We start from the raw sequence: 17,099 nt of genomic DNA, 5'->3' as shown, positions 1-17,099 counted from the left end.
TACTTACCCATTGTGCTTTAACTCATATTTGCATAAGTGTGCATAGACTCAGAACCTTAAATAGGACGAAAATATTCAGATACAAATTTGATTTTTTAAGTTGACTGTGTCCCTTTTAAAAACTGAAATGTTGGTCCATACTAGTCAGCTTACTTCTGGGGGAAAAAATGTCCAGTTTATAAAGAAAAATCAATCATAAGCCTAGAATAAAAGTTAAAAAGCTGTGCTGCTTTAGCCATTGCATTGTGCATGCAAAATTAGAGCTGCATTCAAATCTGCCTTAACTTTGCATTTCATTATTGTGGTTATGTATGTAGTACAGAGAATCTAAAATATTTAACATCTGATTTGCTATTGAAATATTACCATGAACATGTCCTGTTGATTGATCCTAATGTTTTACAGTAACATTATGGGGGGCGGAAATCTTTTCAAGTGGCTTTAAGATTTTTATTTAATCTGTTACTGTTTCATTGACATTGAGATAGATATGCATATATGTGCTCATGGAATTATAAAAGCACATTTTTAAAGCAGTAAAGCATGAAAAACACTTAGTATTCAAAATAATGAATATTCATTTAACTTTTATTTCCATCTTTATTGCTCTTATTTCCAGATGGAATCTTAGAAAGTTTCAGTAGCTTCTGGTTACTTTATTGCTTAACAAAATTGTGTTCATATAAGATCTGTACTATATTTTTATATCAAAAACATTCTTCTGCTAGATTAGAACAAATTATTAGTAATTTTGAAAGTAATTTTATATAATAGTATAGGAAGCAAATTGAGCCTGCATGTGTTTTCAGGGTGAGAGTATGGACAATTTCAACTGGGGAGTGCGCAGACGTTCCTTAGATAGTCTGGACAAATGCGATATGCAGCTTCTGGAGGAAAGCCAGCTTTCAGGAAGTACACCCAGCCTAAATAAAATGAACCATGAGGACTCCGATGAGTCATCAGAGGAGGAGGACCTAACAACAAGCCAAATATTGGAACATTCAGACCTAGTAAGTAGTTAATTTACAGTTTATTAAGAATACATAGATTTTTTAAAATAAACTGATCTTTTAATTTCCTGTTGCTTAAATGCAAACTGATCAAGTGGGATGCCAAATGTCATGTAACTGAGTGCTTTCTAATGGCTCGCTTGTCCTTTAACTGAAGATGGAAAAGAATTTTGATGAAAGTACTAAACACAGGAAGTGTCAGATCTGATAAGTAGCACTTTATTCAGCAAAGCTATTAGTTTTGCTTAAATGGCCAATGTTAAATCCTTCAGATGTATAATGTTTATAAAATGTAGCAGGCATCCGATTTTGAAAAATTCACCTTTGGGATGTTTAAATATGAATAAAAATTTGAAAGATTATAAAATGAAAAGTATACAAGCTGAAACAAGCTAATCAACAGCATTGGGAAGGTAGCATTAGCACAGTGTTTGCATTGCATGCATATATTAAATGGCAAAAAACTTTGTTAATGCAGAGATAAAGTTGCCTGGTGTAGCTCATGCCCTTCCAGAATGTCAAGTACAGCAAAACTCAAACTTCTGGAAAGCCAGGAAATACAGAGAGAATGTAAACACCAACACAACCTTAACTCTGTCCATCTGTCCGTCCCCCTCTTCCCCCCCTCCCCGCCCCTTCCGGACCCGGAGCTGGCAATAGTCACTGGGAATGATCTGCATACATTCCATCTGCATTCACTGTGTTAAATGTAGCTGTATTGAATGGTGGAAGAGTAAGTTGGAGTAGCTTAGAAGATCTCTGACTGTGATATGAGGATATCTAAGTCTGAGTCCTCCCACCCCACCCATGTGTGTTATCAAAGGAAAGAAGTGCATATGTATCTTGAGGTTCCAGTCTGCATCATTTCAGTACAAAATTGTGTATGTTGTGTCAGCAGCAGGGCACGGGGATCTTCTTGACATAGGAATTGTCAATAGTGAGGTAGGATCTGAGAGCAGTCTGTGGATTTAATGATAGGGGAAGGGATAGGTTGAGATGGTATCAAGTGTGCAAGTGTAAAGGCTTTGTAAAAGGATATGAAGTTGTTAAATTTTACAAGTGTGATATTCCGTTGGGGGAGTAGGCTTAGTGCTTAAATGTAGGGCAAATGCAAGTAGTGCCTGTCCATTACAGTAAAAAGACAGCGTGGGAATGTGTGCGCTATGGGTGTATTGGGCATCGCTCAAAGAGGAAGAGTTACGGTTGTGTTGGCGTTTACCTGAACTCTGTATTTCTTGGTTTTCAGAAGTATGAGTTTTGCTTAACTCAATGTTTTGGAAGGGCACAAGCTGTCAGAAACAGCCTTAACTCTGGGTATGTCTACATTTCAACACTATGGTGGCACAACTACAACACTGCAGCTGTGTCACTGTAGTAATTCAGTGTAGACACTCACTGCAGCAATGGAAGAGATTTGTCACAGCCGGGTCATGGGTTGCCAGACTAGTGATCAGTGCCAGAGTCCACACTCATGAGACAAGAGTCAGCCGGTTCAGGATATAAGGAGATCCGAAGGAGACAAACTGGAGATCAGAACCATGAATTAGATGCTAGGAGTCAAGCAAGGTCAGGATACCAGGAAATCAAGCCGGGGGAGCAGGAGCAAGAAGCACAAGACGCATAGTCCAGGGCAGGGTGGACCCAGTTGTTCAGACAGCTTTCTATACCTGCTCTAAGTAGGGCCAGCGGGCTAATCAGCAGCTCTGGGACTCCACCAATAGACCCTCAGGGATGGAACCTCAAACTGGGGCTGGGCTTCCTGGATCCTAGGGAAGCAGTTGTCAGCAGGCTGCCAGGTGGAGGGTTGGAGCATGACTGCTCCCATGAACCTGGGTCATGACAGGGTACTTCCATTGCTATAGTTAATACACCTCCCCAAGAAGCAGTAGCTAGATCAACAGAAGAACTCTTCCATCAACCTAATGCTGTATACTCCAGGAGTTAGGTCACTTAATTACATTGCTAAAGGGTATGGATTTTTCATACCCCTGAGAGATGTAGCTATGCTAATGTAAGTTTTCAGTGTAGACCAAGCCTCTGTGTTAACAGTTTTTGCCATTTAATTTCCTAGTTTTCTAAACAGAAAGAGAAATGTTTGTTGGTAGATTAGTGGTCATTTAGACAGTTGTAGTTCTCACCTAGGTTGGCAGCTGAAAGGCTACTCTGGCTAAGGAATAATCAAAAAACCTTGCTTCTGTATACAGCTTTTCATCAGTAGATCTGAAAGAACTTTACAGCATTGTCCCCATTTTACAGATAGGAAACTGAGGCTCAGAGTGATGAAGTGACTTGCCCAAGGTCACCTAGCAAACCAGTGGCAGAGCCAGGAATAGTCCCAGCCTAGAGGTCTTTCCACTAGGCCATGCAGTTGCTATGTGATTCCTCTGTGTTCCTCCCCTCACCTTGCCCCCTCCCCCCCATATATTTTGTTATAGTGGAGTGGGGATAATGGTCGTGCTTTGAAATGTGTAGCTGCTAACAGGGCTAGTGAGACAAATCTCATCCATGGTCTGTGTCCCAAAACCCTGAGAGTTTTATTATATGGTTGTTACAGTAACTTTAAGCATGTAAGAAAATACTGTCTCTCCTTCTCAACCCCCGCCCCACCATTTCTGCAACATTTCCAGATCCCCTCTCCTGTTCCCATTTAATTAAGCCAATTTCCTCTGCTACCGCTCATGTTCTCCAACCCTTCCCATCTTCTCCCCTCCCACATCCCTTAATCTTCACCCCTCCCTCTTACCTGAGCCCCCCAACCTCTCTTCTCTCCCCTGCCACCAATTCCCATTTATACCTTATGCTTAATATCCCTCCCTGACCAAAACCACTCTGCCCTCTTCCCAACTACTCTTACACCCCTAATCGCCCTGCCCCTCCCTTTCGAAGTTCAAAGTCAGAGGCTCAGAGAGGTGTGAAGTGGCCCATTCATCTCAAGGAGATGTTCTCATCTGAAAGAGAGTACCCCAGGGATAGGCATACAGCCTGAAACAATAGTGAACTGCTCCATTCCCGTCAGTGAGCATTCCCTTCCTTCTTCCCAAGGGTTGGAACATTTCTGATATGTGTCACCAAGCATAGGAGTCCTCAGCTCCTCACACTGGCCTCAGCACTGTGTCCCTAGTGTATGCTCCAAGAATGCCTGTTCTAAACGCCCCACTCAGAGTGGCAGGTCTTCTCCAGATTGCAGATCACATGGGGAGGGGAAGGAGAGGAAGAGGGACTCAGATACCCCAGAGCCTGGCTCATAAACAGAAGGAGAGAATGTGGGGTGGACAGACATCTCTGCCCCTATTCTCCCCCAGCCCTCCTGCCACTCACCCCAGTGTGTGTCTCTCCCTCACCTGAGCCCCCCAACCCTTCTTCCCCCTTACTACCCATCCCCATTTATCCTACTCCCCTCAATGCAGTCCTAACCCCCTCACTCCTTTTCCCTCCCCATTCCTCTACCCCATGAAATGCAAGCAAACATTCACATATCTCCTTTTTATGAAAATACAAATACATATGAAGATGAATACAAAACATATGAATTATGTTCCCCTCAAAAAGAAAAATATGACAGCACTCATCCATACTTTTCCAAATTTCTGCCCAAAGTGGGACTTGATCTGACACTGGCCAGCTGCTTAGAGTCCAAGGATTATTGCTTAGCCCCGTGAACTGCCCAGGAACTTTAAAGGTTAATAATCCTGTTAAATCCTCTTTCCCCACATGCTCAGTGTAATTTTTTTAGCATATCAGTGTGCAAGGCTTGCAATGCTCTAAACAGGAAATAAAAAATCTTTTTGAAATAACCTTTTCATTTGAATTCACCCCCAGATGCCATGCACTCTGTTGGGATAACCCTCGGGTGTTGGACATCTTAGTGGGATGATCTGGGCCTTGGTTTGATCTCTGCCTGTGAGCAAAAAAAGGTTACCAGAATCTCTCAACTCTTAGAAAAGTTGTTTTTTTCCAGAGACAGTATCCTGAAATCCTTTGGGCAAATGGTCCCAAGTTTGGTCCATTAACAAAACCCCATGCTCCCATGAGGCACGCCAAATTTCAGTTTGCATTCTGAGTAACCATGTAGATTTTAGAGCACTTAGAGTCAACCTTTAACCAGAAACCTGGTCTTAACCTTAACTGTGGCAGGGCTGTGACCTTAGTATAATAAAAGGGCATGTGATAGAGGAACTTCATAACTGGTTCTTTTTTTTTTTTTTTTTTTTTAATTATTCTTTTTAACAGATCATGACTCTTTCCCCCTCTGAGGATACAATTCACATGGACTCGCTTTCTACATCATGTGATACCACCGCAGCTGCCCCGCATCATTTTAATACAAGAACATCTAGCTTTGAAGTGTCTTTGCCTGACATGAGTAATCACCAGGTGTCTGAGGGTTCTAAGGTGAAGAAGTTTTGAGAACTTTCTGATTATACTTTTCCTTAAATTAACTTTTTTTTAAAAATAGCTTATTTTTAAAATGTCATGAGAGGTTTGAATGCAGGGGCAAGTATGTTTTCTCTTCCCCTAGTAGTATAGAATGTTTGTGTGTTTTTTTTATATATATATCTATATATATATAGATAGATAGGTATATTTTCACACACTCTTGTGTGACCCATACAGTTCTTTTTTAACATTTGTCTCTTTCTATTTTGGTCTTTTTAAATTAAGTATTTTGCGTTTTACATAGTATGAATGCCACTAACTAATGGCAAGATAAATATATGAGTCTCTGAAGTTGCAAATGCTTTAGAAATACTCCTAATGTTCTTCATGCTGATTTGTATAGGATAATATGCTAACTGGGTGTGGGTGTATGCATGTATTTGTGAGATTTTTTTTGTATGTGAGAACCTATTGTGCAGTTGTGCGCACTGGATTCAATTCTTGCCTTTTGGCATACTGTCAGAATGTTAAATGCCTAATTGCAGTATTATATTAGATTTGCAAAACACTGTTCCATACAGCTGTCTGAAGTGAACCATGCCTGCAGACACAATTCTGTCATTATGAAAGGTTGGTAAAAAATTATCAATGTGTGTGTGTGGTGGGGGATGGTTAATTCTCTTTTTGGTAATACTTTCATTACTGTATATCAGCTGAACCTAACCCTTCCTTCCCTCCCTCCCACAATACAAAAGAAAAGAAAGAACAGGTGATACAACAAAAATATTAGAGTAATCTGATATTATGTGTATCATTATGACACAATAGGGTTACCAGTCAGGCTGTTGTGGCTGAGTTGGGTACTTTTCACATAACAAGAAAATAAGAGAACGAGGCAAGGAAAGAAAATAAATGAGAGAGTGATATTGAGTGGGCAGGGGTTGATAACATTTTATTTCAAGTAGCTCTAGTCAAAGAGATTCTGTTGTAGGCTACAACTACTGCCCGCTTGATACCAATGTTTGAGTCCTTTTAATAGTTACTGATCTGTAAATTAAAGTCATAGATCACTATTCATGAATGTTATATGCTACATATATGCCTAATTTAAAAAACAGTATCATGAAAATTCACATAAACTCCCTGTCCTCATATTGACATGTTTGGTACAAAGTTGAATGCTTGCAATCTGTAAAGAAGTAGAGAATGAAAACACACGGTGAGCTGTTTGTAAAACTGATACACAGATTTGGTTAGTCCCACAACAGGTTTAACATTTATGAAATGCATAACCCAAGTTGATAGGGACCTTTCCACAGACAAGGTGAGGGAGATAGTATCTTTTATTGGACCAACTTCTGTTGGTGAGAGAGACAAGCGTTTGAGCCACACAGAGCTCTTCCTCAGGTCTGGAAAAGAGCTGTGTGTGACTCAAAAGCTTATCTCATCCAGTCTTTCATTACAAAAACTTGAAACTTGCAGCTAAATCATGTTACTTAGTCTAGTAAAAGCAAAGCTCCACTCCCCCCTGGTTTCTTTATTCCTATATTTACTACTGTACTAGCAGGTTAGCAATGCAGAGGAGGAATTGTTGCTTTTTATATAGTGCCAAAAATTGTACAAGGCACTTTACAGGCAACCACAGAAGACATGGTCCCTTCCCCAGGAATCTTACATCAGTTTTAGACACAATGCAAGGAGTGACAGCAACAAACAATGAGAGTAGGTGGGGGAAAGGGAAACCTTTCCAAACCTATGTCTCTTTTTCAAGGTTCTTCTTAAGCATTCCTGTGCCAAAAAGTATCTGCCAATGTATAGTCAGTTTTTCAACCACCGAAGATAAAGCAAGTACCAAAGATAAGAACAAGATGGCACCATTTTAAGCCTGGAAAGAAATTAAGTGACTTTGTCATGTCTCTAAGGGCAAAGATTGCAACAATTAGTAGATTATTAATAAGGAATTAGAGACTACAGATGGGAAAACCTAAAAGATATTCAGAGATTCAGATCTATCTATCTCTGGTATTTTCATGGCTCCTATCATTGTAATATCTAAACCCCTCATATTTGGAAAGCATATTACAACATAACTGAACCTTTGATGGTTACTTCTCCTTTATATCCCATCTTTTTCTTTATATCATCTTCCTTTCTTCCTCCTAACTTAGTTTATCTCTTCTGATAAGAACACTGACATTGCCATAATCAAAACAAACCGATGGTCCATGTATCTGATCTCCCATATTTCAAAGTGGCTAATGCAGTTGCTAAAACAAAGGAAGGCATAATGTGAATATAGTACTTCTAATTGTGCAGTATCTGACCCCACCCCCACTATCTCCTATTCCTGCACTCTAACCAGATAACCTTCATTTCTTTCTTCAACAGCAATTTGCTTTCTTGCTGACCTGAGCCTAACAACTTTCCCATCCTTCCTTCTATATATATATATATACACACACACACACCTCATGATATTTGGAATCTGTTGCAGGGCTGAGCAAGTGTGGTAATCTATGAAGGGCCAACTGTTGTCTTCAAATCCCATGTTACACAGCTTCCCCCAAGTCAGTTATATAATGCATTGTGAGGCACCTCTAATCTGAAAGGTGCCCAAGAGAAAGTGTGATTTGAAGATGTTATCCATTCCCATAGAGACTGACTTGCACCCCATTGAGGATGCAGAATAACAAAAAAGTAGAGAGAACTGGGATTGAGCTGAACTTTGTTCATGTTTAAAAGTGGGACAGGATAGAAAAACCTCAGGGGATTATAAGGAGGTTCGATCTGGGATAGGGATCACCCAGGAAGCTGATTGGGTTCTGAGAGATGGGAAAAGAACACAGGAGGTTTCAAAGTACAAAAAGAGGCTGTTGCATTTCCAAAATGGTGGGCGCATAATCCCTATATACACTTTTTAAAAGTGCTTTGGAGCCTTTCTGAATGAAAGTCACTCTGTAAACATAGGCGCAAGACATGCTGATGACGTTTCTTTAAAAACATCTTGATTAAGGGAATGGATTGTACAAATATGTACAATTTCTGATCAAAAGTAACTTAATTTTAGTCTTTTTCATTTTCACTTTATATTTCTGTTGCTTAACAAATGTTGTTAAATATACATTTTTACATATTAGCTTATCTGCTTATGAGCCAAAATGATACATATTAAATTTGCTGTTTCCTCTAAAATGTTATTGCTGTTGTTTGCTTTCTCAGGCCGAAGCTGCACATGAAGAGGAAGATACAACAGTACATGAAGATGACCTTTCTGGGTCTACAAATGAACTCCCAGCAGCATTTGAATGTAGTGATAGCCTTAGCCTGGATATGACAGAGACTGAAGAAAAAGGGGACAGATTGTTGGAGCAGTTTGCTCTTGCCAGGTACTGGTATACTCTGTGGGGTATAAAGTTCTTCTACAACACAGACTAAAGATGTAGCCATGTAATTCATTTCTTAATATATCCTCATAAACAATATATCCCCACTGGCTATGTTGGCCACAACTGGAATAAAACTCATTGGAATTGAGGACTGTGGAGACGACAACTCAGAAAAATATCTATCTGCTCAACCAAATTTATTAACACTTGAAAAACAGGGCAAGACATTCCTCATAGGAGAAATTGTATATGATTTGTGCATCCATCTGTACAGTTACACTGATCATGTGTATAGTACATTTCACCCAAAAAAAAAATGTTTTGTATGATTAACATTCAAGAGTCAGATCATCCAGGAAATCTCACCCCTTGTGTCTCAGGGAATAGGGGGTGCAAGGATGTCATAACTCTCACCTTTTCATTCCTCCAATCCTGTGAGTGCTGTGTGCAAGGATGGCCCCTCAGCATACTTTGGAACAACTTGAGGTTCTGGTACATACACACTGCAGCCACTCTGAGCCCAGTGTCTCCCACAGTTCTGCTACACATGGGCTGCTCTTCTCTCTCTGCAGGTTCCAGTCGCAGTTTGAAGCTGTGGCGTGGCTTATGCTGGCCATGCCCCTTTCTCCCACTTGCCACCAGATCCTCTGCCTCCGTGGCAGCAGATAGTGGCGGTTCACTTCACTCCCATCCCTTTTCTTTCACCTTTATTGTTCTGGCAGTTTTTTTGAGCAGTTCGAGCATTTTGTTTTGTTTGCTTCAAGCACGATGGTTACAGCCACCCGAAGCCTCCACTCTAGTGGCTTCCTGCTGAGCTCCTCTACTCATTCTCAGGCATGGCAGAGCAGCCATGCAAGCACAGGGCAAAATCCAAATGATGCTCTATATGGAAGGCAGCACTTTCAGGCTCAGCAAAAAAGCTAAATTTTGTCCAGCCCATTCCCAATCAGCTGACCCTACCTCTGCTAGGGCACAGGGCACTGAGTTGGGCAGGCCAGTTGGGTCCCCTTGCACCCAAGAAGCTATGACTTCACCATGAAAGAATCCAGCCAGGAGAGACAGAGGCTCTAAGGAGAAGGAGGACTTCATCCAGCCTGCCCTGGGGGTAAGTTCAGGGGTAAACAGGAACGATAAGATAAGAACCCTACCAGGATACCAGTCTCCCCCACAAGTCCTGAACTAGGTCTTAGATTCCTTGGAGAGAGATGCCAGACTCCTAAATAGCCTCTCACCCTCCCAGTCCAGATCAGGGGACTCCAGTAATGAAACCCCCATCTCCGACCCAGTGGGAGTGGGACTCTGACAGGGAAGACTCTGAGAGAAAACTCTCTGGAAAGCTTTGGGCTCTGTGTGAGGCAGGCTGCGAGAGACCGCATTCTGGCCATCCCTGGGTAGCCATGCCCACAAAGTGTGCCAATAAGTCAAAAAGTCCAGAAAGAACAAAAAGGGAAAGAAAAAGTACAAAAAATCGAGAAGACCTCAGCCACCTCCTCCTCTCCCGGGCTCTGAATGTGAGCAGGATTTGGGGAAAATGCAACAACAGAAAATTTCCTCCAAAGAAGTTTGAGGCCATATGCAAAAAAATTGTGTCTACCACAGATCCAACCTGAAGAGGCTCCTGAGGACAAGCCTCAAAGTAAATACCTCCCTTCAGAATCCTCCCTCGAGGCTGCAATTCCCCTGCACTTCACTTTTGAGGATGTGATTAAAGAGGAGTGAGGAAAACCCGACAGGGCAAGCACATTAATAGATATGGTCTTAGATTTTACAAGCTGCAAGAGCCAAAAAATTGTGTAGCTGAGGTTCCAAAGTTGGATGTTACAGTAGCATCCTTAGCAGGAGTTATGTTTATTCTGACTGAAGGGGAATTCTTTCCTAAGGACCCCACAGATAGGAAAGTGGAGACCACTCTTAGAAAGAGATTTCAGGTCATCCTCAGCCCCTCTCAGAGCATCTCTTGTATCCACGTGCTTTGCAAGAGCTTCACAGTCCTGGGTGGATCATCCTGACTTCTGTTCTCTTCTCAAGAAAATTGCCCTGGCAACAGTATTTGTGGCTGATGTTTCAATGGATGCAATGAGGTTTTCAGCCAAGACTGTGGCATCCAGCTCAGTGGCCAGGCATCATGTCAGGCTCCATCCTTGGAAGGTAGACACTCTAAGCAAGTCTTGTGTCCCTCCAAGTTTATAGGATCTCTCCTCTTTGGAGAAAAATTAGATAAGATTGTGGCAGAAAATGCTCCTAAATATAAGCAGTCCCTCCCTTTTCCATTGAGTTCCTGCAGGAGGGAATACAAACACACCTTCAGGCAGAGGTGCTCCTTTCATTATTCTTCCTTGCTTAAGTACCAGAAGAAGCATAGCAGATACACCAAGGGAAAGACCCGGTGCCAGAATTCAAGCAGAAAGCCCAGAGATTGGCCTGCAACCCTCAAAAGCCCATCCTGACAATGAGCAGATATGCCTCAGCCCAGAACTGAATCTAGAAGGCAGAATTTCCTACTTCTCAAAAGAATGGTTTGTATCGACCACAGATAACTGGTAAGAGAGACAGTAAGTCAGGGATATTCCCTTGAGCTATGGACTCCTCCCTCCCCCTTCTTCATCCAGTCCCCCATCTCCACCATTCCCATCAAGCACAAATTGATCCATAATTAAATCTCCCATCTGCTGGATATAGGAGCTATGGAAGTTGTTCCCTCAGCAGAAAAGTTCTCAGGGTTCTACTCTTCATCGTGCCGAAACATAGAGTTCATACGCTACAGGCTTCTTCATCGTTCTAAAGCATACAAGGGGAGCCATTCTAAATATCAGAAAGCTCAACAAATGGATGACAAAAACAAAATTCCTGATGTGGACCCTAGTTTGTATGGTGACATCCCCGTGTCATGGGGATCTCCTAACCTAATAGATCTGGCGGACGAATGTCTTCGTATCCCCATCCACCTGTGCCACCACAGACTTCTGAGATTTGCTTATGGCACAAAGCAATACCAGTACCAAACCCTCCCATTCGGTCTCTCATCATCCCTAAAGATCTTTATGAAGATGCTGGTGGTCAGAGCCAGGTTCAGGTCACAAGGGACTCATCTATACTCCTGTCTGGATGATATTCTAATGAGAAATCCGACCTAGCCTACAGCTCATGATGAAAACTCCTACAAGCCCACAGCTTTGTGACAGACATCAAGAAAAGTTCCTTGATCCCATCGGTAAGGATAACCCACCTGGGAGTGGACAGAGAGAGCTCAGTGGCGAAGATCTACCAATCACTCTACAGGTTCCAGAAGATCCAGGAGCTCATCTCTGTCCTGCACAAGTGCCCCAAAACAACCATAGCTCGGTTCTTCCAGCTACTGAACCTCCTGGTGTCATGCATAGGGGTCATGCAGGTGGCCACAAGGCCTGCTATATGCATTCCCGCCCTTTCCTCATAGGGCAAGTAATCCAAAAGATAAAATGGGAATAAGTGAAGGTGATTGTAATAGCTCCGTACTGGCCCAGGAGATTCTGCAATCAGATCGAGCTGAAATTGGAATCAATATGACAGCTGCCACCCAGACTGGACATTCTTTTCCAAGGCCCTTTTCTCCACCCAGACCATCTTCAATTGACTGCATGCACTGTTGTTGGAAGGAAAGCATTAACCATACTAGGCCTGTCTTCCAAATTGATCAGGATTTTACTTGCATCCAGGAGAGTATCCACAATAAAAGTCTATTCTTCCATCTGGACCAAGTTCAACCTTTGGTGCCAGGAAAGCAATGCTAATTCAAGAGATCCTGGAAATCTTGAAGAAAGTCTAGGACTAGTTAGAAAGTATGGCTAAAGATCATCAGCCCAGCACCATAGTACACTAAGTATTAGCCATTAGTAGAGTTCTGTTTGCAGGATCCTCTGGCTCTTTGGTACAGCATCCCCAGATAGCCAGATTTCTCAGAGCAGTCAGGCTTTCAGGGGAGCACAGGGACTGTTTTCTCCATGTACATGCACCATTCCACAGGGGGAATGCCCAGGAGGGAGTGTTTTAGCACCTCCTAAAGGAAGTATTGGTCAGCACATTCCCCTGTTGCACCATGTTTCAGGAAGAATTCTTCCTCCCTGAGAGAGAATTCCTCTGAGAGCTCCCCTTGGGACAATGCAGCTCCACCCGACACAGCAGGAAAACCCTTTCAAAACTTACTACCCGTGTACAAAGTGCAGTTTTCCATAGGTCATACTCAAGTTATATCAAAACCAATTTCCACTGAAAGCAAAAGGCCCTTCTCCTCAATTGGGTCTATTTCTCTGCCAAATTCTCACTTTCTTCCTCCAACCTCATGGACCGTAAAGCTACTCAGAACATATTTGGGGGAGAGAGGAGAACAATGAGGAAAATATGTTTATTTTTACTCTCCTGCTACTCAAAAACAGCTATACAATATTTGCTCAAACTTTCAGAAATGTTAACTTTTGAGCAGAAACCAAGTATGGAAAATATTAGCCCAGTAGGTGATAATTTCAGAAAGTTCTGTGCAACTGAAAATAAGGATTAGAATGGAAACACTTCTGTAACCTTAATTATATAGCGAGGCCTGCTTTAAAACAGTGGTTCTCAAAGCCAGCCCGCTGCTTGTTCAGGCAAAGTCCCTGGCGGGCCGGGCCAATTTGTTTACCTGCCACGTCCGCAGGTTCGGCCGATCGCAGCTCCCACTGGCCGCGGTTAGCCGCTCCAGGTCAATGGGGCTGCGGGAAGCAGCGCGGGCTGAGGGATGTACTGGCCTCCTTTCCTGCAGCCCCCATTGGCCTAGAGCGGCGAACCGCAGCCACTGGGAGCCACAATCGGCCGAACCTGCGGACGCGGCAGGTAAACAAACCGGCCCGGCCCGCCAGGGGCTTTCCCTGAACAAGTGGTGGACCGGCTTTGAGAACCAGTGCTTTAAAATATTGTAGATAATTGTGCATATGTTACTAAGACAACATTTTCTTATACCAGTAGTGTGTGCTGCAGATGCTTAAGCTCAACCTTTTGAATGTATTCAATACACAAAAAGAAAAAGAAAGATAAAATTAATAATTGAAAAACACTTACTTGTAAAACATATTTTTAAGGAAAAAAGTTATGGGTGGGCATTCTGATTTAGAACTATTGAGTTATAATCTCACATCTCACCAGTCTCAAGCAGTAATTGACAAGATTCTAGTTATGATAGAAAGATACTTTAGTGGTATTCAGATTACATCAATTTATTGCAGCCTCTTTTGGATGTATTTGCATTATAGAGTTAGATGGTTTATTTTTCTCTTCTCCTCCAGTTTTGGTGAAGGTGACAGAAATGCCTCCCCTCCTCCCTCTCCGTTCTTTTCTGCCATCCTTGCTGCATTTCAGCCAGCTGCATGTGATGATGCAGAAGAAGCCTGGCGTAGTCATATCAACCAACTCATGTGCGATTCTGATGGGTCCTGCGCAGTTTATACATTTCATGTGTTCTCCTCTCTGTTTAAGGTAAGAAAATAGATTTGGAATTCTAAAACAATACCTTTAGGTGAGAACATAGACACCTCCGCCTCCACTACATTATTAAATAGTAGTAGTAATGAATTACTTAGTATGTTGTGTTAACCTCCTGTATTGCATGGTTACTTGGCCACAGAATATACTCTCTGCTGCATAAATGTGCCCTAGGATCACAGTTTTCCTCTAAAATATTATGTATCTAGACCCGAAGATAACCTTAGGAAAATACTATCACTTTACACTTTTTTATCTTGAGTCTGCAGACAGCCTGAAACAATAGCTGTGAAAGATGTTAAATGCCCCATTTATCTGAAAGGACAACTAACTCTGAAAACTAAAGATGACTGTTTAAATATCTAACACTGTTAATTGTTTTGCTGCTAATAATCCAGCTCATGTTCTTATCCCAAAATTCCAACGTCCCTTCCATGCTTCCCCCCCCGCCCCCCTGTGCCAGAGCTCCTACCATCCCCTATCCAGCTCCTAAAACCTTCTGCTTCCCTCTGGCAACTTTTATATGTTGCCAGTTTAAAAATCTGCACCATCACAAAAATTGAAAACGTGGGGACAATTTAAAATAATTTGAATTTAATATCAAACTAGATGTCACCACGGCTACTCTGACTGATTATTTTCATATCTAATTCATTACATGGCTTGATTTTTTTTTAAATGAAGCTACTGCACAGTTTCTAGTATCAGGGGGTAGCCGTGTTAGTCTGTATCTACAAAAACAACAAGGAGTCTGGTGGCACCTTAAAGACTAACAGATTTATTTGGGCATAAGCTTTCGTGAGTAAAAACCTCACTTCTTCGGATGCATAGAGTGAAAGTTACAGATGCAGGCATTATATACAGACACATGGAGAGCAGGGAGTTACTTCACAAGTGGAGAGGTCAACACTGGTTCTCCACTTGTGAAGTAACTCCCTGCTCTCCATGTGTCTGTATATAATGCCTGCATCTGTAACTTTCACTCTATGCATCCGAAGAAGTGAGGTTTTTACTCACGAAAGCTTATGCCCAAATAAATCTGTTAGTCTTTAAGGTGCCACCAGACTCCTTGTTGTTTTTGCACAGTTTCTAGTCTGCTGCTTCAGTATGCCACAGAATCCAAAGACCTTCATGCACAATTTAGGTTCAGTTAGCCACAGAGTACATGGGGCCTTGATTACTATTCACAGTTCTAAGTTGCTAATTGCCATAATGTCTAAGCATCTTTACATCAATTTAGGAATACATCCATTCCCTCAAAAAAAGGAAACAACACCCATATTAAAACCTGTTTTCCTCCCTATTTCCTCTAGGTTCACACTCTATTCTTTTGCTACCCTTCTTTAGGCTTTAAACACTGCAACCAATCTCTGGACTCCATTTTCAAGCTTTGATGCCTAAAGTTATGCACCTAAGTCCTTTTTTTTAAGCGACTACTGGAAAATAACCATTTTAGGCACTTCAGTGTAGATTTAGGCTACTGTAGACAGCCAAGTTTGAAAATTAGCTCTGTGTTTCTTCCCTTGCTAAATATGCTAACTATAGATGTTGATAGACCAAAATTTGACTTGCTGTAAAATAATAAGCATCTATTCAAAGTGTCCTGACAGTCTCTTTTTTAGAGGAGAGAAAGGGGATTGAGGGCATGCAAACCTGAAAACTAAAATAATAAATTATACTGTGTACAGGGTCCCCCTAAACATTACAAATAAGGACATTGTTTTTCTCTAATTGAAAGCACAACTATACACAAAATGATTGGCTGTTGTGCCTGTCTGCTCCATTCTTGATTGCTAGTCTTTCTACTCTCCTCCACATGATATTGGATGCTAAATGTACAACATAGTTTCCCGAAGACATTTTAATAACAGCAAAGCTAAACTAAATACAACAACAGAAAAGGTGATTCATAATATTAGCAAACTAGAATTTTCTTCTTTTAACTTTATTTTTATTTTTGTATAAAATAGAAACACATAATGAAACTCAAAACATAAATAAAAATACATGCACACGATGGAAATAGAATATAAATAAGAAAATTCAATAATGCAAAACATGGAAAAAACAAACAAAACTGAACCCATAGAAGTCATGCAGGGCATTAATTATTAAAGTGACTAAATAGATAAATAAGTGAGAACATAAACCTATGAGTACTGGAGACTAATACATACTAAACTGCAAAAATATGCAATAGTTTCATGTGTAACCAGACATCTTCATATTTTTCCAAGCATTTCTAGTAGATAGTAATTTTTTCCATTAATGCAGTAGCAGAGAGCTGACTCAGCCAGTCTGTGTATGAGGGAGGAATTGCAGATTTCATTTTTTTTCAAAATAACTCTTTTTTGGCCACTAAAGGTTTCTGCAATCCATTCCTTAATACTAACTGGCAATACTAAGTCTCATACAGCATCCCTAAAATACACAAGCTTGGAGAAGGAAAGATAGGGACACTCAAAATTTTTGAGAAAGTACTGAATATGGTGTTCCAGAAACATGCATTTTTTGACAGGTATAGAGGATGTACAAAAGGTTGGCATGTGGCTGTTTGCCTCTGTATTTTGCCAATCTAGCCTTAAACCAGGGGTCTCAAACTCAGTTTACCTTAGGGCCAGTGCCAGTCCTCAAATCCTCCCAGAGGGCCAATGTCACTCATGCTGCCCAGAACTTGCCCCCCCAAAAAAAACTCTGCCCCCCCCCACCTGCCTAAGGATCTGGGACGGAGTTTGGGTGGGGGAAGATGTCTGGGGTACGCGATTGGGGTGCAGGCTCTGGGAGGGAGTTTGGATGCAGAAGGGCTGAGAGGTTGGGCTCTGGGAGGGAATTTGAG

At 41.6% G+C, this 17,099-nt stretch overlaps 1 protein-coding gene across 8 annotated transcripts in view; it reads left to right on the top strand.

Annotated features, from left to right (window-relative positions):
* Nucleotides 1-17,099, top strand: part of FRY (FRY microtubule binding protein) — a 422,104-nt gene that overhangs the window by 364,809 nt on the left and 40,196 nt on the right. For all 8 annotated transcript variants that reach the window (XM_054015341.1, XM_054015336.1, XM_054015335.1 and 5 more), the window contains exons 52-55: nt 810-1,010; nt 5,241-5,402; nt 8,607-8,773; nt 14,068-14,257. In XM_054015341.1, the coding sequence (XP_053871316.1) occupies nt 810-1,010; nt 5,241-5,402; nt 8,607-8,773; nt 14,068-14,257 (720 nt within the window). The remainder of the gene's footprint in view (nt 1-809; nt 1,011-5,240; nt 5,403-8,606; nt 8,774-14,067; nt 14,258-17,099) is intronic.

This window comes from Malaclemys terrapin, chromosome 1 (assembly GCF_027887155.1).
Source record: "Malaclemys terrapin pileata isolate rMalTer1 chromosome 1, rMalTer1.hap1, whole genome shotgun sequence".
In the NCBI taxonomy this organism is placed as follows: domain Eukaryota; kingdom Metazoa; phylum Chordata; order Testudines; family Emydidae; genus Malaclemys; species Malaclemys terrapin.
The sequence above is the reverse complement of the archived record's forward strand: the minus strand, read 5'-3'. Positions and strand labels throughout refer to the sequence as shown.